This window comes from Triplophysa dalaica, chromosome 20 (assembly GCF_015846415.1).
Source record: "Triplophysa dalaica isolate WHDGS20190420 chromosome 20, ASM1584641v1, whole genome shotgun sequence".
NCBI classification, from domain to species: Eukaryota; Metazoa; Chordata; class Actinopteri; order Cypriniformes; family Nemacheilidae; genus Triplophysa; species Triplophysa dalaica.
Window position 1 is genome coordinate 6,472,543 of NC_079561.1, and position 26,839 is coordinate 6,499,381.

General features: G+C 37.2%; 1 protein-coding gene across 10 annotated transcripts in view; it reads right to left on the reverse strand.

The window, feature by feature from the left end:
- rap1gapa (RAP1 GTPase activating protein a) overlaps positions 1–22,403 on the reverse strand; it is an 85,932-nt gene extending 63,529 nt beyond the window's left edge. For 9 of the 10 annotated variants that reach the window (XR_008904827.1, XM_056732900.1, XM_056732914.1 and 6 more), the window contains exon 1: positions 5,188–5,324. Coding sequence is in view for 8 of the 10 variants with exons in the window: in XM_056732900.1 (XP_056588878.1) it covers positions 5,188–5,234 (47 nt within the window). In the remaining 2 variants the exon portion in view is untranslated. Of the gene's footprint in view, positions 1–5,187; positions 5,325–22,301 lie in introns of those variants that run through there. The other variant, XM_056732911.1, reaches the window with a different exon arrangement.
- Positions 22,404–26,839: the final 4,436 nt, after the last annotated feature.

Below are 26,839 nucleotides of genomic sequence, written 5' to 3' on the forward strand. Positions count from 1 at the left end.
ATAAAATGTGACACTCAGTTTATTCTTATAAAGTTAGTATTGCTACAGTTGCATACATACAAAAGTTGGAAGTGTAATTTATTGGTTAAAAAGTGATCTTGTTTAATAATGTAATAATTAGATAACTACTGTATAAATGGCAATTGTCTACACATTTCAGTTCTTAAAATTATATACAGGTGTTTTGCAGCATTTTCTATTCATAGTCTATTACGTCTAGTGTAAAGAGGGTGTAACATCAGCCTATTGACCATCACATTTCAAATGTATTTTATGATCCTTCTGGCAAGGTTACATGATAATCATACATCATATCTTAAACACATCATGGCCACATCACAGCACAATGATCTCACTAGATTTATTATTGAATTTAAAAATGCATCATCTGTTTACGGTTCATTACATCTGCCAAGAAATGTTTTTTTTTCGAACAAAACTAAATGCCTGATGGGAAGACCTGGTTACCTCAGAGCAGAAAATCATTTTGCATTGATGGATTCACAATTAAGTGACTAGTTTTATTACAGTAAAACTAAATCAATAGATTTTTCCACCGCTGTTTTCCAGACTTAAACACCGAAGAAAATCATCTGCGAGTATTCCCGTTCATCTCGACAGCAAATGCTAACTTTTGCCCATTGGAACCACTATATGGATCAAATGAGGATACGTTTACTTTTAAGGAGCCATTAAAGTAGAAGTAACAGCATCTTCAGTACCGCCACCATGGCCATGGAAAAAGTCAAACCTTGATCCCATCGGTCCTGCAGCAATAAATCACTCCACTCACGGTCACTGTGGCCATGTAGAGAGAAACAAATTAACCCCTTTTAAATGAACCAGATGCATGTCCATGTCTAAATAATAACATGTCTTGTAAATGATAGACGATACAGGATTAACATTCAAAACAACACAGCAGTTAGAAAGAGAAAATGACACAATATAAAAATAAAGGCTCTGTCAAAAGATGTTGTCTATATGTTGTTTCCATTTCAATGACATGAAACAAGATTTAAGCAAAGATAAAGTAAAAGAAAAAAATGGGAAGGAAATTATACTGCAATAAGAAGAAATTATAATATCTATTATTGAATACCGGGTACAATATGCTCTGAAACCCTGACAGTACTAAAGGATGAAATGTATACTTTGTAGAAACATGAAGCAATTTTGTAGTTTAAACATCCGTTTTCAAATCCGATTTAAGAAAGGATCATCCACACTCTAATTTTACAGGTGATGACAAAATGTTCAGTATTTTAAGAAAGACGTAGTCAAAAGTGTCTACATTTACGATTGTGTTACATTTACATGCAATCCGATCTGTTCACAAAATATCAACTTTGATTCAGATTTCAAACAATATACTTATGGACTTATCTTGGATCAGTTTTGCAAACACTATATTTGAGTCATTCTGTTAAGACTATAAAATAGGCATGCACCGATACCAAGCTCATGTACTTGTACTCGTAATGACACACCGATACCAATGACCAATACCTCACGTGACATACATATAGTCCTATGATTTCCATAATTCAGAAAACGTGGACGGAATCGAGGAATCAAGGCAAAAAAACATAATTTGCTGTACAACACGGACTGGCACGGAATCTGGCAAATGTATTATTTCCTAACAAAAAATTAGCGCTGAACCGCTAACAACAAACAAAATATTCAGATAATGTTTAAATATTTATTCTGCTTGTTTTGTGTGACTGCGTGTGAAAGAGTGGTGCGTTTGCTTGTACTGAACCTGAACGCAATGTGCTTGTGAACTTTTCAGAGCCAACGTTTCACTGTACGAGGTCACCAACACATAAACAAACACCATTTGCGTCGGTCCGTCAAAATAAAAGTCTGGTTGACTTGAACAAGTTACAATACACTCACATTTTACCACACCATCCCCCTTGAATTTTTTATTATTCGACTACAGAGTATATTGTTTACTTTAGCAAACTGAAGTAAATGTGCTAGTAAAATTGTGCTTCTTATCATAAAAAATCGACTTAAGTTGACTTAATAAAATAATAAAAATGTGCTAGTAAGATACTGGTTTATTAACATAAATGTACATTATACAGACAACGGTTGTCGGTATCGGTCTCGGCGAGGACAAGGAAAAAAAATATCGGTATCGTACTCGTTCTTTAAAAAATGGTATCCGTGCATCTCTACTATAAAACTAAACAAGACTGTTTTGAGAAGAATATGCCATATTTCAATCAAAGTCTGCATTCTATCTGTGATGTCCACATTTGCTAACACAACAGCACAGGTGGAGAAACCCACTGAAACCACACCACCTGTCATGCAACACAGAAGGCCAGAATGCTTCCTACGTGTGACAGTCAGGGTCGGGTCACTAGCAAATTTGACCCAGCGCCTCTGCGTCATCTCTGGAATCACTGACATTTTTGTGTGAGATGGATGCTGAGGCTTTCAAGACTGTGTGAATAGAGGAAGTGTGTCCAACAACTTCCCATCAAAACTAATCTACAGTCTTTGTCTCCTGAAATAAGACTGAAAGGAATCGTCAATACAGCAACTGAATGTAAACGTGACAGTGAATGTGAATCAGATGAAGGACAGAGGGGTCAGCGCCTATTAAGAGAGCTTCCTGAGAGAGCTGGACGAATGGCCACAGACTCTTGAGATAAACAAGGCACGTCGTTTTTGTAATGCAAACGAAAAGGCAGTGAAAAGGCTCAACAGCCTCTTTAAAATGCCACTCAGTGCTGAGCGGAGAAGTAAACATTGATGCAGACAAGCCCCTTTACTCTGCCATTCATTTAACAAACAAAGTAACATTTTTAAAGATCAACATTGCGCTAAAGACAAAGCAAGAATATATATACAATGTACAAACAAAGAAGAAAAAGAAATTTCACGGTTTTATTATTTATTTGTTCATCTGTCAAAAAGCCACTTGTTCTCTGTTTGCTCCGTGCACCACTGCTCAACAAATAACATTTGAAATGGGAATAAAGAATCTGCTGACCTCCAAGAACCAGCGATCGGCTCCACTGGGCCCAAAACAACAAGGAGCTTTTCCACATGGCTGTTTCTTAACAGCGTCCACTCAGAGCTGGCCTTGTTTTTCAATTGCCATTGAGGACATTAAAGTACGAGTCTGATATGAGCATACCAGCTTCCAACTCCCATGTCTCAAACCAGGTGACGTGCTGATTCATTACAGAAAGTGAGTGTGAGCACTGAGCAGAGAACTTAAGAGGGAAAAAGCCTGGGTCTGCTGTTTATTTCATTAGACTCCATTAAGTGTTCATGAGGACAGTGAGATGGACTAACAAAACAATCCCAGACTTAATTTAGAAAATGACTGAATCCATCTGAGGTCATCTGAGCGAATCATCAACGTGTCTGCAAAATCATATCCTCTCCATGTACAAGAGCCTATAGCGCATGCAGAAAAATATTCTTTGTTTCTATGGAACCATTGGATGAATAAACGGTGCAATTTTTACACTAAACATACAAAAGCATTAGGAAGCAAATTTACATTAAGCAGGTAAATGTACACATGAGGCCATGTAAACATCAATCACCTGCAAGCAAATCGAATGGATCACTTGTTCTCTACACCCGGACAATTTTCAAAGATGGCTTTTAGATGTGACAATCACCGACAGCTGGCAAATGTCAAAACAGAGCCGGAGACAATTTACAGAGGAAAATGAAAAAGCGATCAATACAGATAATTTCCTCTCATCAACAAGAACGCTAAAAAAAGACCTGACATATGGAGGAGACTCATTTAAGTGCACGTTCAAGTGATGAACTATCGCTCAACAGTTTCTATGGAAATAAAATCAGTCATTGAAGTCAAAATATCACAAATAAAATAAATGGAAGTATGTGAAGTACTGTCTAAAAATTTAGGATCACTTGACTGAAAAGTCTTTTTTCTACTCCAGAGCAATTTGATATAAACACATATATTTGAAATCATTCGTGTAAACAAAAATATAATTGTAAATTCTTTCATTAAAAAAACACCTGAAGAAACTGGCTGATAAAATTTGTGCAAATTCAAGGCAAAGGTAGCTACTAGTTTACCCAAAAATGAAAATTCTGTCATCAACTACTCATCCTTTTGTCATTTAAAATTTAATTTAAATATCTTCTTTTCTGTACTGCAAAAGAAATAAAGTCATACTGTACATGTTTGAATTGAGTAATTGACGACAGAACTTTCCGTTTTGGGTGAACTATCACATCAATCACACTAAAATATAACATAGCTTTTCATGTTTTAATTCACAACATAGTTATGTTATTTTTGATTTTTCAAAGCAGTCGAAATGTGAGATTACACTCATGAGGTGCATTCTGGGGCAGTAATAAAGTACACTTCCCATGTGTACCATATAAAAATTCATATGTTGGACTACATAAGGAAATGCAGCCTAAAGGCTGTAACAAAAACTTTACATAACAATATTTATTGGTCCATTCAAACATAAGTTTTGAAGATCATTAACATAAATCAAACATGATCTATTTAAGGCCAGTCTTGACGGGACCGGTTCAGGATTCCTGTGATCAGATCTGTTAGACACAGATAACACTTGTCCCTGACAACACAGAACTGAAATGTGTCTGTCTCGCACCTGTTGAGCGGTCCAGACAGAAGAATCTCACCGGAGTCTGTCGCAATTCAATCCAGTAACGCCGGGTCCGATTGGTCTCTTGTGAAGCAGCAGATCATTTAAAGGTTTATTGAAAACCTCCAGGCCTGACTGATGGTGTAACAGCCCATGATCATGAGAAACTCTTTGGCTGGTTCACGAACAGAGTTACTGACTGCATGTGTTTCTGCTTCAGTCAACTGCAGTGTCTAATTTGATCTAAACTCAAATACCCTTTCCGCTATAACGGTCTTTAATAATCTGTTTCTCTTGCAGGAAATCTCATCACAAGAGCTGTTCTAATGCATTAAGCCGTGATATAGCGGCCCTGTCAATCACACATACGATGAGTGACAAAATCAAGTCTGTCTGACTCCGCTTTAACAATGCATTACCATAAAAAACTTGCTTTTATGATACCACCCTACCGTAATTGGCAGACGGAAGACTATAAATCACACTTCACAGCACACAAGCAAGCAGAAGGTAAAAGTGATGTAGAAATGTTTTGCTAAACAGTTCTTACCCTCCATACGCTCCAAAAGTGAAACTCCTCTTTCTCTGCGGCATCATGGTTATAAAAGCTCAAGGTAGATCAGAGATGGACAGAGAACTCTAGAGAGACAGTGAACTGAGTCTGTCTCTCTAGACCGGCTGAGTGCATCTGTGTGTGTGCTTTCATATGTGTGTACTGTAACTGTACACATCTAGCACGCTGTCCTTTCTTTCCACTCCCCTGACTCCCTGTCTACACCCCTCTCTCTCTCTCTCTCTCTCTCTCTCTCGCTCGCTCCTTGGCAAATAATGAGAGGGGGAGCTGGTCGTGTCCACTTCTAGTCTCCTGGGTAACCCCACTCCTCATTTATATGCTTTAGTGCTACTGTAAACAGACCAACATGAAACGGCACCTAATGTCTTCATAATATCCTTTACGACACTCTTTAAATGTAAATGAGACGTCCAATGAGCAGATGTGTTCCACAGAAATTAAGCAATACTTGGAAATAGGACTAAACCAATAAAACGTATCTTATTTAACTATTTAAACTTCCTCCATTGCCCTGCGATGGGTTGGCACTCCATCCAGGGTGTATCCTGCCTTGATGCCCGATGACTCCTGAGATAGGCACAGGCTCCCCGTGACCCGAGGTAGTTCGGATAAGCGGTAGAAAATGGAATGGAATGGAACTTCCTCCATAATTGTTTTTTTTACTATGAATTAAAACCACTGATCTATATAAAGACTGGATTGCGCCTAGAACGTTAAACCATCGGGCAGGAGGTGAAGCCACAGAAGCCATCGTGCCACCATCTTGGTATCCCCAACTGACAGAGAGCGCCATAACAGTCAAAATTACGATCTAAAATAAACAGTTTTTCTGCATATTGTTTTTAAGTTTTCAGTTTACATCTAAGTTTAAATTACTTTTTACTTCTGTGTTTTTTCAATGTTTATGTTTATTTTGGGCAAAATAGAGACATATAGAAATCAATGTACAGAAGTGTGAGTGTGTATTGCACACTATTGTACAGCACATGTGTAACGTTAAATGCTTAGAAATATAGAAAATAGCCTATTACTTATTGATTTTGATGTTTTTGGATGTAAAAACCACGCAAATGTCATAAGTAGACCTCATATAACAGTATAAAATAATAAACAAGCACAGTTCATCACACCTTTATGACATATGCGTTGTAAGAATGTACTGTGAGACCTTAGATTCAAAAACGGGGACTGGTAAGTTACTGTTTTATCATCAATATGTGATAACTTCCTATTTCTTTGATAAACCTTTGGGCATAACAACATTGCGGCACGGAAGCTTCAGTGTTATGACGTCATGAGCAATCCAGTCTAAATATACAGTAGATCGTTGATTTTAACATTCTAAGACATTTCAGTACTTTCTCATACAGTAAAGCAGCTCACTTACATTTACATTTATGCATTTAGCAGACGCTTTTATCTAAAGCGAGTTACATTGCTTTATCCTATACATTTATACATAGGTATTTGCAATCCCCTGGGATTGAACCCACAACCTTACGTAGTTAACACAATGCTCTTACCGCTGAGCTATAGGAAAGCTTCTGTCAGTTGTTTTACAGCAATTTTCTGCTGAGGTTGTTTTTAAATTCACATTATTATGAAAGAAACTCAAACAGGTTTGAAATGACATGAGGGCGAGAAAATGATTACCGAATTTTTGTTTTTGGGTAAACTGTCACTTTAAAGACTTTATTTCTAGGACAACACATTTTGTGTTACTTTTAACTTAACTTGTGTTGTCCATTTCATTTATTTAATACAAATCATAACAAAACAAGACAAAACCAGAGCAAACAAGACAATACAAAATAAAAACATGTTTACAAAATAAACAAAATTAAGATAAACTGCAAGCATCAAGCCAAAGGAAACTTCAGTAAGCTGTTTAACGTCTCTCTTAAAAACAGCTGCTCAAACAAAAGCGGTTGTTAACTGTTGACACAGCGCTGCGCTCTTTTTCAAAGTCACTTAAATGTTGACCTAATTTCACACACCTTCTCAGTCATGAGCATGTATAATAAATGAGTCTAGGCCACAGTCAAAGGTGAAGTGTATCTGTAGGTCAGTCAGGTCAGAAATTGACTTGCTCAAAAAACTCCCGATAAGTCATTACTTTAAAGTCTTAAAACAGTGCCTCATGGTCCAGCTTCAGAGTTATCTGGTTTAAAGCCTCTTCTTCATCTTCAGCTGATACATGATTTTCTCTTTTTATCAGAAGGGGAATGCAAGAGCCGAGATCTCCTCAGAGATAGTTGTTCCTATCAGCCTTATCGTCCCTGACGTGCCCCCTCAGACCCAGATGGTCCGACACATACAGCTAGGGGCTGAAACCACACTGACATGAGCTTAAAAGAGCTGACTCACGGGTGAAATCCAGGTTTATCACAGTATGTCTGATAAAATGGCTACTTGGCAGTTTCCATTGATTCAAATGATCCCCAAGGCAAAACTCAAGGCACATAATGGCATCCAAGGTAAAATAATAAACAGATAAAATGAGCAAACTATGCCAATAATTTCTCTCTCGCTCTCTATATATACGACTTAATAGGCCTTTTATACAAACATATTTAGATTCTTTGTCAATTAACTATAATCTGGAAATTTGGTTTTAACCGTCTTTAAAGGAGATTCAATGTAAATTTTACATGTAAAAGTTAACAGTCCACACCCAATATTTATCTAAATTTAATGCCATCAAAGGCAAAAGTCATTGCATGGAGTCGGTTGTATAAACTTGCACTTACAGTATGTTGTAGTGCCCCATATACACTCACCTAAAGGATTATTAGGAACACCATACTAATACTGTGTTTGACCCCATTTCGCCTTCAAAACTGCCTTAATTCTACGTGGCATTGATTCAACAAGGTGCTGAAAGCATTCTTTAGAAATGTTGGCCCATATTGATAGGATAGCATCTTGCAGTTGATGGAGATTTGTGGGATGCACGAAGCTCCCGTTCCACCACATCCCAAAGATGCTCTTTTGGGTTGAGATCTGGTGAGTGTGGGGGCCATTTTAGTACAGTGAACTCATTGTCATGTTCAAGAAACCAATTTGAAATGATTCGAGCTTTGTGACATGGTGCATTATCCTGCTGGAAGTAGCCATCAGAGGATGGGTACATGGTGGGCATAAAGGGATGGACATGGTCAGAAACAATGCTCAGGTAGGCCGTGGCATTTAAACGATGCCCAATTGGCACTAAGGGGGCTAAAGTGTGCCAAGAAAACATCCCTCACACCATTACACCACCGCCATAATTGCATTAATGAGAAATTGAACAAGTGTTCCTAATAATCCTTTAGGTGAGTGTACACATTGCTTATACTGTGCATTCCACGTGAAACAGGCTGCAGTACTCGAATCTTAAACCAGAGGAACTGTCCGACTGGTCAACCAAATGAAATTGGATTTGCACGCTACAAAAAACCCCGTCCCAACCTGATGTATTGTTGTGATATACCGTCAATCCGGCCGCAGACTGGCTATCCTCATTGACTGTGATGGCCGCCCTCAGCAAGACATTTACTCTTTGGAAACAAACTGCCAGGAAGACGCTGATCTATTGAGAGCGATGTTTGCGTAGCCTTTATTCCTCCAGTTCAGACCACCACTGTTCATCATTTCCAGGCTCTGAACAGACCCAGATGCTCCACAGAGAATGCTTGTTGTTTTTAGGGACAAACTGCGGCCGCATCAATCACATGTCAAGCAAACGAACGCAACAGGCTCATTCAAAAGCCAATAAAACTTTATGTCCTTTACAACACCTTAAAAGCAAATGGGATGTTTAAAAGCGAGGCCAAAGGAGGCTTGAACTAATACGCGGTTACAGACAAAAGCCCAAGTGATGCTGAGAGACTTACATCTCACAGGTACAGCTCCATTAAAGATTCGCCTTCAGCGAAAATGAAAAAAGTGTAGACAGTGTCGTGGCTGTTTGTGAGTTGTTGATCTGGCGGAGTGAAAAGCTTCTGCTGGCCTGGATCCCTTCAGACGAGGGAGTTTAATTACACCATAACATTTACTCGGTCTAATGATAAACACCTTGCTCATGCCCACAGCATATGAAAGAGGTTCGTCCGAGAAATACATCTAAACCAGACTTATTTGAATAAGAGGGTTTAAAGGGTAATTACGCTTAAAATCTGAAGGAACTAAACCAGAGCGTAATTCCACATGCACTTAAAAGTTATCAAACTGCAACGTTACGTGCTGGCCATGCTAAAACACAGTACGTTTTCCGATATCAAAGGAAAATTCATACAGAAGTACTTTTCACAGGCAGTCATGAGTTTGCGATGTTTAAGGAGGTTTGAGTGAGGCTGTTTGTCTGGAAGGAGTTTAAATCTGTCCACATGAGTCCATGTCCCAGTCCTCCTGCACACTGAGGTCTTTCAGTACAGTACTGCAGGCTGAACTTCGCATTCACAGAGAGAGGCAGCTGTTCAAGCGTGGTTGTGTGGACACGGACACCTACAAAAATATACACGAAAAACGCATACATACAGCAAACCTATTTATGTCCTATATGGAATACAGTAGCAGCCAAAAGGTGATTTATTCAAATATATCATTCAAAAGGCTTTGTAAATGTTATATGCATGTTGCAAAATTGTGCTTGGAGTACAAAATATTACCACGAGAAAAGATCTACAGATGTTTTTAACAAATAACAAATCTTTTCGGTAAGTTTTAAATTGTAATTGTTTGTACCGTATATTAGAATATAAACTAAATCGCTGACATGCTTTATTTGCCTGTTGGCTATAGTTAATTGTTTTGTCCAATGTCTCAACCCAGGACTTAATACACTTTATTTATGTACACCTCAATACAGTTCTTATAGTGTTCCATTGTCAAACATGCTAATATGTGACCCCGGACAACAATACCAGTCTTATGGGTCAATTTTTCGAAATGTAGTTTTTTACATAACATGAAAGCTGAAGAATAAAGCTTTCTATTGATGTATGGGCTGTTAGGATATGACAATAAATGGTGGAGATACAACAGTTTAAAACTGTGGAATCTGAGAGTGCGAAAAAAATCAAAACATTGAGAAAATTGCGTTTGAAGTTGTTAATCAGAGGCGCTGTTGCAGCTCATTCACTCACAAAAATAAAGCTTTTATATATTTAAGGTAGGAAATTTACTAAATATCTTCATTGAACATGATCTTTACTTAATATCCTCGTGATTTTTGGAATAAAAGAAAAATCAATAATTTAGACCCATACAATGTATTTTTGGCTTTTACTAAAAAGGTCCACGTGCAACTTAAGACTGGTGTTGTATTCCAGGGTCACATAATAAAAATATATTTTTTTACTTCTATTTATGGTGTCTCAAAATATAGTTTAGTACACTTAGATCTTCTTAAGTTCATCTTGAGAAGTAGTAAAAACTATTTTTCTATATTAAGTACAAAATTGTTGTGTGAAAATAGAGCAGTTCACTGCATTTAAGTTTTCTTAGTGCACTTTTTCACCTGGGAAAAGCACCTCATTTTAAGATGATTTACTTAAGGGGGCATTACATAAAAAATATGCAAATGTTACCCTGGATATTTCTTACTACTGTAGATCAATATATGAAAATAAAAGGTAAACTTAAAGGTCTAATAGATCAATAAATCACACATAATCTAAATATTGTATTCTCTGCAACCACTGCTTTACAGTCTGTCACCACAAATTTGCTGCCATCTATAAAAAACTATAATGTAAGAATACAGCAACTATACTGTAGCAGAAGAATTATATCCCATAATAGATTCTAAAAAGATTTACTAGGGTGCATTATTAGAACATCATCAAATTCACTTTCACATCAGACACAAGATCTCCCTCCTCCCAGAAATCTGGATCAATCAATGACCTAACTCTGTTACAGTGTATGGCCATCTTCCGTGCCCATTGATCTCAGTGTAACAGAGAGAAGATCTATTGTAACAATAATAGATGATCTGTGTTATCATACCGTTTGCCAGCTATATCAGACTTACAGCTACAAGAAGTACAAACTGAATTTATTATTTATAATATGGCCCATATATCAACACTTTTAGATGAGTTTCTGTATATCACATGTGTCAGTTTAACAGCCTGTATGGAGAAACACTGTCACCTATTGGAAGATCATAAAAACTGCAACGAAAAGGGCATGCACGCACAAGAAGTATTGTGATGTTAGAAAAGGTACACTGCATTCAGCTGAAAACTTCCACTGCATGGCCGAGTGATTTATTTTAATGCTTTCCATATTGGACTTATATACATATTGACCAGCAAAAGAAAACTGAGTGAGTTGCTTTATGTTCAGATTAATACCCTCTGCTGTTCATTTAACTGTGAAGTAATAACCTTCACACACTTTAATGCAGTTATAACCACAAGAAGTTTTATATTCATGATTTCCTATGTAGTCAACAACCATTTTGAGAACACTAACAATATGAGATACAACAATCCTTAAAACAGTGCTCCAATAAAGCCTGCTGCTGCCTATTGCTGGAGAGGAAAGCCATAAAACATCATAGCCGGACAGGGATGATACGGCACACAACAACATAATCACAGCGGTAGGTCATTTGGAACACAGTGCACCTGCTGAAGGTCATAAATCCTCAATTTCGAAAGTACAGCAAACAGAGGATTAAGGTAAATGGTTTTCAGAACCTTGGACAGCATCAGAGCGAAGCAAAATGCTTCAGGATCCTGAAAACCACATCTATTTCCTGCAACATAAGACACAAGAAACCAGAACGTTACATGTCAGACTCTATGTTACCAAAATCTTCAAACTACCCTGTGCTTTAAATAACGCACTACAGCTTTGGAAAAAATTAAGAGACCATTGCAACATTATTTTATTTAACTGAATTTTAAATGTTATTGTATAGTTATGTGTTTAGGTAAAATTATCATTGTTTTATGTTAGAACTAGTGACCACAGTTCATAAAATTTAAACGAAAATATTGTTTTTATTTTGCATATATTTGCAAATGAAAACTTGACAAACTGGTCAAAATAACAATAAATATGCAATGTTTTTTAGACCTAAAATACCTCAAAGAAAACAAGTTCATGTTCATTTTCAAACAACACAAGACTAATGGTTTACATTTATTTAAGAAATAACCCTGATTTTTATTCAGCTTTCAAGCACTTTGGTGTTAAAATTAAACAGAAACGGGAATCGAATAATCACGATACATATAGAAATGTTGATTAAAGATAAATTTGGGGTGAGTGTCCCCTTCATTTTTTCCAGATCTGTATTTTTTATGAGCTTACGGCAAGCAGTTGATTTATTTAGGGTTTGCGAGCTCCCAGCATGCACTGCAGCATAAATAAATAAATCGAGCTCTTACTGTTATAGGATCAATTTTGGCTGTACTTGTGTTCATTTTTTTCACGGCTGTTGTTTGTTGAAAATGAGTTTATGTAAGATGGATAGACTATACCATCTCCCAGAGCTGCATGAATGTATCCATAACTTGCCGTCCCTGCATTTCCAAATTGACATTCACACTTTATACATGAGGATGATATGAGGCTGAAAAGCGAAGAAAGCTCTTAGTGAAGTGATAAAGAAAGTGTCCTAAGCAGTATCTCACAAGGTATCCGGCATAGAGTGATATATACTCTATGCATCATAGCAGAGCTGAATTGCTTCCTTATCTCTATGATGCAGCCTAGCACCTTCAACACTTCCAGATAGGCCCTATAAAACTCAGCATAGTGTTGTGCATTCAATCAGAACAAACTCACACTATAGTTTGTGCATGGCCGCAATGTGGATAGATTTTATAGTACAGACCTTAAAGGTCCAGTGCATGAAATTAAGCGGAGGTTGTGAATTGCAACCAACGTCTCACTTCACTCCCCCCTTTCTTTTCGAAGCACTTTGGTGGCTTTGCTGAAGGACATAACGTATTAATTAAACGCATTCTGTAGAGCAGTTTGTCCGTTTAGGGCTTCTGTAGAAACAAAATAATGAATTCCATGCAAGGGGACCCGAGGTGTATAGATAGATATAGCTCATTCTAAAGTAATAAAAACATAACACTTCATTATGTAAGTTCCTTATAAACCTCTGAACACAAAACTACACACTTGACCTTAAAAGACTGAGTGATGTTTTCTGTCCGTTTTAGGCTTTACAGATTTGCTACTTGAGATTACTAGTCAGACGCAGGTGATATAAGGATATAAATCTACAGTCTGCTGGCCAAACCAACAGATGTTTCACCAAATCCCAGCACTGCATGTGACCTACATTCATAAAAAGTGAGACAATTTCTGTGTCATGATCAGGGACAGAGCAGGTAAACATGAAAGACATTTCTAATCTCTTTACAGATATTCAAACCTGTGGGGGGGAAAAATCTCATCGGACTCTTATACAATAGCAACCATCTGGCTCACTTGAACTCTCCTGGAAACAGAAAGCACCGTATAAAACCAAAAGCTTTGAGAACGATATTACTTGGGTTATCTTTAAAACATAAAAGCATATCCCAGCCTGCACTCTGTAAATCTGGTATTCTGTCTGCTCCGCTTCTGTGAAAGATCATTAGAGTCCACTGGCTTTAAAAATGTGCATGAACTGAACAAAGACGGGTGAAAAAATTTGCAGTGGGAGGGAAGAAGTCACACATGAGAAAAGAGCCGGAGAAAGTGAGTATGCAGGGAGTTCTGACATCATGACTGACTCTCCATCACGGTTGCCTGGCGGTGACGTCTGCCAGTAGACTTTGGCTCTCATCTAAGTGTCACCTTAATGAATAGTTCACCAAAAGAAGGCTTTTTAGCTCAGCAAGAAGATGGGTTTTAACCGGGAGCTATCTGTCAAATGCAGACAGTCTCTGTCCATCCTTTTTCAGCCAGACCGTCGGCCTGTGAAGGCTGTGCGGTTTATGTCACGCACTGTGCCTGGGAACATTTCCAAAATAACTTAAGAAAATTCTGCTCAGTGGTCTGAAAACTTGGTGCTTTGTTCCTCTGTCGAATTTTTTGTGTTTAATTGGAGAAAAGTGAAGCACCTGCTTATATGGATCCGTCCTCTCTGGGCTATTATAAGATATCCATGTCTCTCTTTCTTGTACACCTTCATAAATATTATTGTGGTAGATATACTGTTTATTGCCTATAACTGGCTAATCGTGGCATTTTATGGTCAAATATTTATGTATTGCAACTTGTCTTTGAAAACTGTCTTTGTCTATGCCAAAGACAAGTGACATTACAAAGTATCACAAATCATAGGGACCTTGCGTATACTGTATTTGTTTCTCTATATTTTCCATACAACTCGCCAAAACGTAACATCACCGAACAAAATTGGCTTGTGAAAACAGTTTCACATTTACTTTAAACATATATACCACATAACAACAACAATTGATTGATTCATCATTTTACAAAAGAGTGACAATGACGTCAACTCTAAATAAACTGATCCTGCAGGAAATAAACAGTGTGAGGTGTTCCCACAATCCTTTGCACATTTCAGGCTTCCTGCAGCCAACAAACGCATTCAATTAATGAAGGCTTCGCTATTTTTAACCTTTAGGTCACAATGCAGTCCAGCCAACAGAGTGCTTTGCTGGCAATAAGATGAGCCATTTAATTTCTCTCAATGCCAGTCATCCATAAAACACATCCTGTTTGCTTTTCAGCATGAAGAGTGAGACGAGAGCCAAATTAAAGTGATAGTTCACCTAAACAGGAAAATTCTGTGATCTTATACTCACCCTCTTGTCATTTTAACCCTGTATGACCTCTTCTGCAGAACACAGAAGATATTTTGAAGCATATTGGTAACTTAGTGGAGGCATTCACCCAAAAATATGCCTCAACTTCGCTTCAGCAGTTAAAGTCCTCCGTTCTTTATCAGACTCTCAGGTCGAAAGAGTCCATTTAAAATCACAACACAAAAATCAAAGTTCAATAAAAATGTGATATCTGGATTAGAACTAAACAGAGCACATGTGTACATCAGCCATCTGCTATACCACTTGTTTGGACCCACACAATGTCTCTGAAAACAAAATATTGAAAATGAAATACTATCAATAATAACGCCAATCACGTCGGCACTCTCTAATGCTGCAGACAGAACTGACATGAATGCCAACTTAATTTTCCTCTGGAAAGGAGCTGAGAAAATGAAGGGAAAATTGCACAGCTTACACTAATGGCATTACGGTGGGGATCTGCAATGAGGCATGCTGTTAACTGAGATTGGCAGCACATCACTGCCAGAATTCATGAATACAGATGAAGATGCTTCTGAACACACTTCATAATCAAGAACGTAATAGATGTGTTCTAATAGATTGTGTTGGTATGCAAATCAAAACAGTCAATGACTTGGGAGGATTTTTGTACGAACTTCCCATCAAAATTTATAGAGCAGCGGACGTTTTTGGAGAACGATATGAATGGCTTGAATGAAATTCATCAAATTTCTCTGCGTAGAAAGGTGCCTTGCAATAACGTTTACAAGTGCAGAAAATTAAATTGATTACTGCCCTTTTTCTCAGCCAGTTTTTCATCCACTAAGAGACAATCCAAGTGGCGCTCAGGATGACTTTAAACTATTTAAAATAAGCCAAAACGAGCATTAAATAAGACAAATAATATCAAGAGAACTAAAATTGTAATTGGAAGTAATACAAGAAAATGTGTGGAGCTTGCAACCTTTTCCATTCGCTACCTATCTGATAGGTAAACAGGCAAAGCAACTTTGTAAACTGATTGTTATCATTACTATTGAAAATAAATATTATTGTGTTTGCTTGTGCCTTAGAAAATATGTTGCTTTTACGTTTTTCTATTTAAGAACTTCGATACAAAATTCTAATTGCACTACATTTGAGGATTTCAAAAAACTGCCTTGGACGTGTTTGGACCACTTTTTGTAATATAAAGTGCTAAAATACTTTTGAATAATATCTTCTCAAGTGGGTCTCTTATCAAAAACTGATTAATGAACCTCATTACAGATGTTAAGAACCTAACAAAAGCCGGTCAGGTCCTGTGACCACAAAAACGCCATTTATCAGAAGGAGCGAAACGTCCTAGCACACAATTAATCATTTTGAAATAGAGCCACAGACAAATGGCTTGAAAATGGGGACAGCCATGTCAAACTTCAGCCTTCCAGGCATCTATACAACGATTTTTCAAAGTGAAAGTGACCATGGCTTCAACCTTACTTGAGCAGAAATTATTCACAACATAATCACAATAGGCAGCATTCTGAATTAACTCTGGGGTTCCTTGAATAATAAATAAGAGTAGGTTAAGGCTATGTGTGCACTGTTATTAAATTCAAAAGAGGTCCTTCCAGGTCCCAGCCTACCTCTTTAGTTCCCTGTGGAGAAATCCAACAGCCAATTAGTTTCAGGCCTGAGGCAGCTTGATGCATCTCAGGCAGGATCCAGAATGACAGATACGCTACCGCTTACAGTTTGAATCACAGGCGGTGTTGATGAAAAGCCACGCTGCTGTGAACTTATACCTCACCTAGAGCGCCACTTTTATTCAGCTGTCTCCACAGAATCCTTGAATCTGAGAGAAGTCTCGTCGCTGTAGATGAGGATGATTATAGGGCAGAATGGAGAGCTTGGGGAACAGCTGACAGGCCTTTATCTGATGACACGCTGAGGTGGAACATAACACTGATGAACAGTAGAATAGGGAGATGGGCAACATCTTGTCTCATGCTAATGTGGAAGTTTCTTATCCACAGGTCAGTGAAGAAGCTGGAGTGATTACTGATCAATTTGTGGAAAATTATGGATTTCGCAGGTTCAGAAATTCACCACAATTTCACAAAGAGAACATACAGAGCATAGTGTTATTCTATATTATCTTATAGCCTAACAAAATCTCTCATGAATTTGTACGTATTTTATGAGGTGGGTAATTCGCATAAATTCATTCAATCTTTTTGTACGTTTTAGAAAGACTTGCTTTCGCACCAGTAATGTTAGGTTTAGGGGCGGGCTTAGGGGAGGGGCTTCAGTACAGCTTGTTTCTAAAATCGACAGGTAATCACAGCCTTACAGAAAATAGGTGCTAATAACCATTGGTTTTAACAAAAAAACTGAAATACCCTCAGAAAAATAGGACTTTAGAGAATGTATTGTAAAAATAAGTATTAAATATTCACATTGTGCAAATGTATATTTACATTTACATTACATTTACATGCAAATGTATATGAATTAGCTACCTCAAAGTAGTATGCACCAATTCACGTCAGATCAGGTTTAATAAACTATGTATGTACCACGACATCAACGTTGTTGAATTCTTAAGTAAATCTTCTCAGAGTTTCTTTATAGATATTATATAGGCAAAAAAACAGCTATTGGGCAGACTCACTAAACCGGGCAAAACAGTGCGAGAGCACAATTTTAACAAAGCACCGATGGGAGTGGACATTTCTGTGGTTGATCTAGTAACAAGACTAACAAAAATCTCATCCCCATATATATTTCCCATTGTAACCAACGCAATCTACTTTACTTGGGTGTTAAATAAGGCCGCAAATAACAGTACTATGACAAGTGCAAACCTGAGTTAATCACGCTGTGTTATTCATTTAAATACTCTCCACCCTATAAACTTTGCATCTGAAAAGGAAACTCCTACAAATATCATATGCCATAAGATCATTCGCAAAAACAGCTGTGACGCCATTTCCATGAACATTTGTCTTTAGTAAATACCGACAGTAGTTATTTTACGGCAAAGTAGCCATTAGTGCTACAGCAAACTGTTAGTAAATCTGGCCCTAAGAATCTAACGAGTCCAAAGGTAGACCTTTGAGGGCTATGAAGATGAATAGTGCGATTCTTATGTTTAGTTTCTCAATGATTGATGGTTAAATGCCGCCAAATCCAAATATGGGCCACAGAAGAAGTACGATTTACACACGTAGTTCCAGGAAATGCCAAAGTACAAATTTTATCCCTGTTTTTCAAACCTTTTCAGGTATTTTCATGATAATAAAGTATACATATACTGGTGATGTTAAAAAGTGTTTTTTTTTCAAATCCACGTTATAAGTGACTCAATCTTGTAGAGATTTTAGATTGAGCATGTGCAGTACTTCCTATAGATCAAAGTGCCGTAGTTCATAGAAGAGCTGTGCGTAAAACACAGAATTCTAGACTTTGCTATTTTAGAAATGTCCTAGACGGGTATAAATAACATGAATCGCGATGCATCGTCCCAAGCCCTACTAAATGACAATTCTGCCTTGATAAGTTACACTGACATCATTACTAAAGATTTCAATTTGAAATCTGTTCGATAAGAAACGCTAAACATCTCAGACCGCTGACATAAAGAATAGGTGCTCTAAAAAACCTTTGGATTTGGCTAAAAGGTCTCAGATCACTTTGCTGTCCAACAACTTTCTTCAAAAACCCAGTACAACATTCTCTTTTTGGTGTCTGCTCATTATTATAACTAAATCTCATTTCCTAAAGACTACATAGAAACGTCTGCACAGTGATCCAAAATCCATTTTGTATTAACCCCCAGCATGAAATCAGCACAGTGTGAGGACAGAGGATAAGAAATTTGAAAAAAAAAATCCTACATTCATTTAACCCCACTGCCAAGATGTCTTTTAAGTCTGTAATCCATATTACAAACCCCACTGCTGGTGAAAAACACAGAATGGTTGTAGGGATCATTTACTGTGTGGTTCAGCATAGGGTCTAGAGGACACAACACAATCAGCCCCCCAATGATATCTTTCTACTTTAGGACAACAGGAAACCAAGAAAGTAAATGGAAGAAAGCAGGGTCATACAATGTGCAAAAGATTATTACTGTCAGGAAGCAAAGTTTACAAGGTTCTGAACTGGAATGAGAAGGTTTAAGAGATAATAGGATCACCAAAATCTGATGGATTTGTAAAATATATTACTGGGTGGAATCATTGTCTCGGTCTGCCCTCATTAAATGTCACTCAGAGATCTTAAGTAAGCATCTCTTGGCTAAATTAAGATGTAAATCAGACATGCTGGTGGTCTGGATCTGTAAGATCAACCCACGGGCAAAAAAAACCCCAGCAGCACAGACACACTAAAGACGATACTGCCAGACATTTAAATTCAATCATATTCTAAAAAGCTTCTTAAGATACAAACAACAGCAGCTTCATACCCAAATAAACCAAACAGGCATCACAAAGATCAAGAAATAATGTCTAAATTATCTTTCATGTGTTACTCCTTAAAAGCTCAACCACTTACCGCCAACTTGGAGGGAAACGTAGCCTTATCTCTGAAAAAACTCAAAAGAGACTCAATAATATGAGCAGCTGTTGTTTTCACAGTCATGCAATTGGCGGAGGGTAGAGTAGGTCACCACAAAGACAGTTTTTGAGGAGGATGCCATTTTCCTGGAAAGGATCATATGAGGGGAAACTTTAGACTGTTTGCATACAAGTCACATCGTTCAAGATTATGTTGCTTTTGGGGGGCCGGATCAGAATCACATCAGAGTTTGCAAAAAGCTAAGAGACACGTGATAGGAGCTATTTCACCTCAGGGAAAGTAACTGAAGATCCAGCATCCATTTTAATTGCATGTAAAATCTGATCTACAAAAAACACAATTCAGATGACGATCTATTCTATCAAATTACACAATCGTGACATGTATGCGTAAAGCTTTTTCAGTTGCCCGAATACAGACGAGGTTTTACTGATGCTGTCTGACATTCTGCTGGCTAAGAATATCTGAGAGAGAAGCATTATGCTGAATATGTCAGAGAAGACTTCTTAAATGTTAAGCAAACAGTGTTTAGTCAAGACGTAATCTGTTTACGAACCCGAGTGCTTTCTTCCCAGATTCGTCACTGTTGAACATATAAAGTGAATAAAGAGATTATTCAATTAGGGAACATTTTATAATGAAGTTATTTTTCCCTAAACAGGGAGTAAACAAAGGACTTAAGTCCAGTGTAATAAAGTATTCTGGACCCATCTAGATTGACTGCCTAAAGCAAAGTAGTAGTACACTTGACCTGAGCAAAAACCATCCAACCCGAAGGCTACAACTAGAGCAAGAGATCAGCACATTCGACCACGATCCACTGCCTATAATCAAACATCTCCTTCACACAAAAACAAAGCAAGTGTGCGTGCGTGTCCTGCACACCCAGCAAACCACTAAAAGTAAGGGATTTTGTTTGTCAATATGCTGCCTCTCGTGAGCAGTGTTGGGTAAGTTACTCTGAAAAAGTAATTAATTACTAGTTACTCATTACATATTCAATAGTGTAATTAGATTACTGTCCAAATTACTCTGTCAAAAAAGTATTTAGTTACTCATTACTAATTACTTTCTATATCCTACATCGACCTTGATTAGTTAAGTGATTCAAGAATAGACATGAAACGGCTTATTTTATTCATTCAAATAAATAATATTATTAACTGACCAAAGTATTACAAATCTGAGCACAGATTTTAAAGTAAGACTTTGAATTTTGATGTCAATTACACTATTGCACACGCATATATTTCACAAAAGTATTTAGTTTAAGTACATCAAAAGTAACTGTAATTAAATTACAGAAAACATATGAGTAATCCCTTACTTTACTTTTTCATGGAAAAGTAATTAAAAAACAGTAACTAATTACTTAGTAACTAGTTACACCCAACACTGCTTGTGAGGTTCATTCATCAAATGCGCATGCTTCTGCTTGGTGTGTTTCGTCCCGTATCCTACACATCACATGTCTTTAAATCAATACGCGAGGACTTTTAACTACATATAATCCTCACATACCATTAACTCCACAAACAGAAACTATAAACTTTGTGCAAAATGTGAGCAACATTTTGATTTTTTGGGAAATGGAAAGAAACCCACATTCGCCTCATTACATTACTTTACATTTAGGCATTTGGCAGACCTTTGCGACTGACATTGCTTTATCCTATACATTTTACATATGTATTTGCAATACCCTGGGTTCGAACCCACAACCTTGCATCATTGGTGCGATGGTTTGGGAATGGAAAACATACTTGTGTGTGCAAGCACGTTTCCCCCGTGAACTTGACAGTACAAGCAAGCAGCAATTCTTATGTAAAATATGATCATCAAACAACTGAAAAAACAGAATATAAATGATCATATACATGTAAACAATGTGAAATCGTGGAGGGAAACGTTACCTCAACGTGACCCGAGCGTTTAACCGTGACTGGTAAAATGTAACGTTACAAAAAATGAATATAAAGTTACCTCGAGCTATTTGTATTTCTCACCGTCTTCATCTCATTTTATTGTTCGCAGAATTGCTTTGTTTGGGAAGTGTTTCTCCTGAGAAACAGACGTTTAAAGAGCAAGTATTTCACCTAATAAAGACATCGCTTTCACCCATAAGATGCATTTGTTGGTGATGTGTTAATTGATTTAAGTTAAAAAGGTGATTTGTGTTGCGTTTGTTGTCTTTATTTCTACGGTTCTAAATGAATCAGACTGAATCATGTTCTCTCTCACCTGTGATTCGCTTGAAAATTGAACTTTGCTGAGTCTTACTCCAAACCACTGACAGAAATGTGTGCGCAACATGACAGCTGAGTATCTCTTACTGGAAAGGAAACATTGCTCAGGTCGATATAATGTTCCGTGACAAAGATCATCAGCACACCAATATTTTAAAATAATCCACCAACTCTTTCACGTGTTTCCCACGGTGCCGTTTTTAAACATATTTAAGCGATTTGCTCTATTCAGGCTGTGGCTCAAAAGCAAGCGCACAGCAACGTGGGTCACACAAGCGTGTGAATGCGCGAGCACGAGAGTACGTTTCAAATCAGTTCAGTTTACGTGCTTATTACGGTGCACAACATTTTGTGCAGCATCTTACTGAAGAGAAACAAAGAAATTTGAGCTCCGTGGAGTGGACAGACAACTAAACTTGAACTGAAAAACATTTAATCAGATAAGGCGTAACGCTTGTGCATGCTTCTAGATATATGATCTCTTTACCAATTAATTGATCGATCTAAAAAAATGTAATCTTACCTTATTCTGCTTTTGTATGTGTAGTTGTCTTATGTTTCGGCGTAAGATGTCCAGTGATGCTGCGCACTCTCGTTACAAGCTACACTGTGCACTCAACTAGACGATCACCAAGCAGTATCTGAGAAACGAGAAACCAGTGCAGAATGATTTACTGATGTGCTGAATAATACGAAGCTCACCCTCTTGTCCAACTGCACTCCTCCTTAAATCGAGTCTGAAGGATGTCACAGCCCATAGATAGACTTCATTAAACATGAGAAATACTGTAATTACAAAATATGCTTTAAATCAATTCAATATTAAAATATTTGAATATGGTCTCATTACTCTTCTTATATTTTTTTATGATATATAAAAAGGAATTTTGGAGTCTAGGTGAGTGCATCCATTAGCCTAAACCATTACTAATTCAATTCCCACCGTCTAAATGTGAGGCGTATTTTGAATCTTGTTAAAACTTTTTACAATTTCCCTAAAAGCATTTTGCAAAACAGCATAAAGTTGTCAAGTTACAGATTCATTCAGAACAAATGATAGCTACGCACTGACGTCTGATCTGTTGCATTTGCCACTAAAATAAAATGTCCTTCAATGTTCTGTGGGCATAGGAAGCTTCACAGATGGCTTTAAAAATGTTGATCTAAAAATGAGATTTATGAGTTCTAGGTTCTTGGTTAAAAATTCAAAGCATTTGTACTTAGATTATTCCTTGATATTGCATTCTGGGTTGCTCTGTTCATTTGAAGATCCTTTGGTATGTTTGTGCTGTATTTCCAGACCAAGGCTGCAACTACATGACATCACCACTCCCAATGGATTTTTAAATGTCAAAGTTGGTTTCAGGGGTTGCATTTCATGCAATTTTGAGGTGAAGTCCAGAAATGACCCGCCAAACCCCAAAGTAGCTTTGACATTTTGTTGAAAGAACAAAGGTACCAACAAAAACAAGGCCAAGAGGGTGCTTGGGTAATGTTTTAAGCTATAAGCACTGATCCACTTTTCCAGGAAAATGGCATCCTCCTCAAAAACTGTCTTTGTGGTGACCTACTCTACCCTCCGCCAATTGCATGACTGTGAAAACAACAGCTGCTCATATTATTGAGTCTCTTTTGAGTTTTTTCAGAGATAAGGCTACGTTTCCCTCAAAGTTGGTGGTAAGTGGTTGAGCTTTTAAGGAATTTTCATTCACATTATATAAGACAAATCCATTTCCCCGTGAAAAAGTGAATGCAGTACTGCATAATAGAATAAATTTCATGCGTACCTGCTTTTTTTTCTTGTTGCCTCGATGCTTAAATTACGACTTGATATTTTCAAATGATGTCTCTGTCATCATGTCATTCTCTATTGTAGATATTTAAACATCGGCCATAAACGCTGCTTTGCATTGTTTATCTGCACAAAAGAGCTGAAACAGAAGTCTGGACACCTAGAGCAGTCGCCCACCAAATCTGTACCCCAACTTCTGCTGTTCATTTCCAAAGAACAACTTTCATGGCTTTTAGTTGGATTGCATTATGGAAATGAGAAAGGCCTTCCAACAATAATGGACCAGAAATAGAGAGAGTTAGTATCCAGTAGTCCATTAAGATCACCAAGTCCGTCATTTGAGTCCATTCCGAGAATCCATTAATGAGAACTCTATGCATGACCTTGATTTATCCACAGGCTCTGTTTGGAGACAAGTTAGACCTTAGAGACACAGGTGGTACATATATTAAATATGCCTCAGGCTACCTGTGGTACATTATATTAAATCAAACCCAAGGTCATACATGGCTGAGTTCAGTGATGTAATAGTAAAATAATAATTGGACAATACGTATCTCTCCAGAGGGCAATTTGCTGAAATTACTTTTGGTCAAAATGTGACGTGGCTTTGATAATAACAACCATTTTAATAAATGGGTAAGCAGCTATTTTCTTGATAATATATATTAATAGAATGATTGATGGAACGTACAACAGAAACAAAACTGATTGGACATCCTATTGTAAATTAAAGCAGAGAAATCATTTGAGCTTGAAAGACCTGCAGTCTAACAAAGTGTGTTTGTAATCACAGCCTTAAGGCAGCACTGTCTTTCTTTTCACATCACTTATTGCTTTTCCAGAACAGCTATTGAATCTGAAGGCTTTTGGCTTCTCATATTCACACTTTCCCAACAAGATCACCTGACAAAATGCTTTATGAGTTCATAATTGTTTTGTTTTCTGTCCGCAACATATCACATGACATGATGCGTTGAGGTGAACAGGTTCATATTCAAATCAAGATTGGTTCATAATCTGTATCAAGCAAGCTATGCCTTTTTTCCCTAATCTTAAAATGCATCAGTACAACACATGCATCATGCTTCTATTTTTATTTCTATTTTTGGAGGGGTCACCAGTGGCAAGTCTGACTCACTTAGAGCTACAGGCAAGATGAAACATGACCATAAAAAAACAAATTAAATTCAGTATAAGATGATTTAAGTTATATTCGATGTGCATTGAGTTCAAATTCAAATCCAAACCAATTTTGTTGTAATATTAAATCAAGAATTTTGTTTTTGATAGTTCAAATTCTCCTTGGCTATAAAATCAAAGTGGATCCGAATGTGCACGAGGCTTCTGCATTGAATCAATATAACAGTTGCGCTCCACCCTCCTGCGCACACACAACCGCAAGCAGCTGTGTATGGACAATGAAAATCATTGATTCCTTCATGTGTCTCTGTGCTAATCCCTTCACATCAGCCCCGACTGAGACTCAGAACACACATCAAAGACGATCCCTCGGGAGCGCTTTTCAACCAGCGGAGGAGGACGACCCAACCTTCCACACACAGGCCATCCCTCCCTTCCTACAACCAAGTCCACCGGCATAAGAAGGAAGAAAGTTAATCGCACCTCTCATCCCCTGAACCAGTACATAGTCATTATCTCTGTCTTAATGAAATTCAGAGCTTCCTTCCTCCTCACACCCACAGGGAAGTGGAGGAGTACCAATACAAGTGTCAAAGCTGTTTATTGTTTCTCTGCAGTGACTAAAGAACACCATATAAATTACTCACATAATTGTTGCCATTAGAGAACTGGAAAGTCGGTTTTGTTTTTATTTTTTTGACAGTACCATATAATTATTTGGAAATAATAGCAGTGGCACTAGTGTCAAGAGATGGTGTGTTATTCTTCTAAACAAGTCCAAATGTGCTAGAGCAACTAGATTTATTTGGCTCCTCGGGCATGAATAACATCTAAGTGTTTTTTAACATATTACAGTCAGCTCTGTTTCGACTCTTAACATTATCCTTAACCTACATCTTTGTGGGAGAATGTATATTTGATGAGAAAGGCACTTTCGGTATGAATTGTTGATGCTGGAAAAGAGAGAACGGAGTTGTTTTTTAACCAGAACTGCAGTGGTTGTATACACATTAGTCATCCAAAAGGGCATTAAAAATCATTATTTTGCTCTTTTTCTGTTTTTTTATATATATTTGAACAAAAATATTTGGAATACTGAAGTGAGATGTGATTCTCTGTTTTTCAGTTGATTTGCTTTGTTTAATTTATTAAACGACATTTGGAATTCCAGCCGCTGTTCTTATAATGTTTAATTACGTTTCGGGAGAAATAAAGAATAACCTTACCCTGTGAATGACATGAACAGCTGGAGAGACTATGATCACATGAACAAAAGCAAATGATCATAAATTCCTTGCTGAAATTCAGTGACAGGATTCAGTGAGTGCAGACTGTTCTTTCTCCGATTCATGAATATTAGAAACATCATGAAATATTTAAATGCACACACATGTGCACATGCTCACTCTATACTCCGTATATCTAGATTCTGACATGGTTTTCCATTAAAAACATGAGAAGGGCTTCGGGTCATGAGAAGACAAATACAAATGATCTGCAACAAGCTCCTTCAAATCAATGTTTCAAATGTATATCTCATAAGCAAACTTAGAAGAAAGCTCTGAGATATAGTAGACAAAATCCTTCTCACGGCATTTAATGTGAATTGTTTAGGAGAAGAAAGTTGCAGAAAACACTTAAATTAGCTTCTTTAAGTTGTATGGATGAATTCCTGCATAGCACATATGGATATTTATATAGCCTTGCCGAGATTACTAGGGGAACTCTGGGGACACAAAGTTTGTTGCATTTTTAACCCAGAAACTGCAGAAAATACCACTATATTTATGTAATTTGCATAGTGTTTGGAGGCAATTTCATTGATAATAAATGGACAAATCTACATTTTGAGGTGGAACTCCATCCCTGCTTAAAATTCACTCACTGAGCTCCATCCTGTTTATATAAAAATATATGAAGAGTTTGGTTCCAAAATGAGATAACTCTATTTTTTATTATTTTATCATGCTTTTATTGTATTTTATTGCGTTAATCTCTATTTTTAAGTTATTATGGCTTAAATCCAAACAAGCCAACTGCGGTTTGATTGGTAACAATTGGATTGCACAATAAAAAACATGATTTTTAAAAAAAAATCTCATTTTGGAACCAAATAATTCAAATAG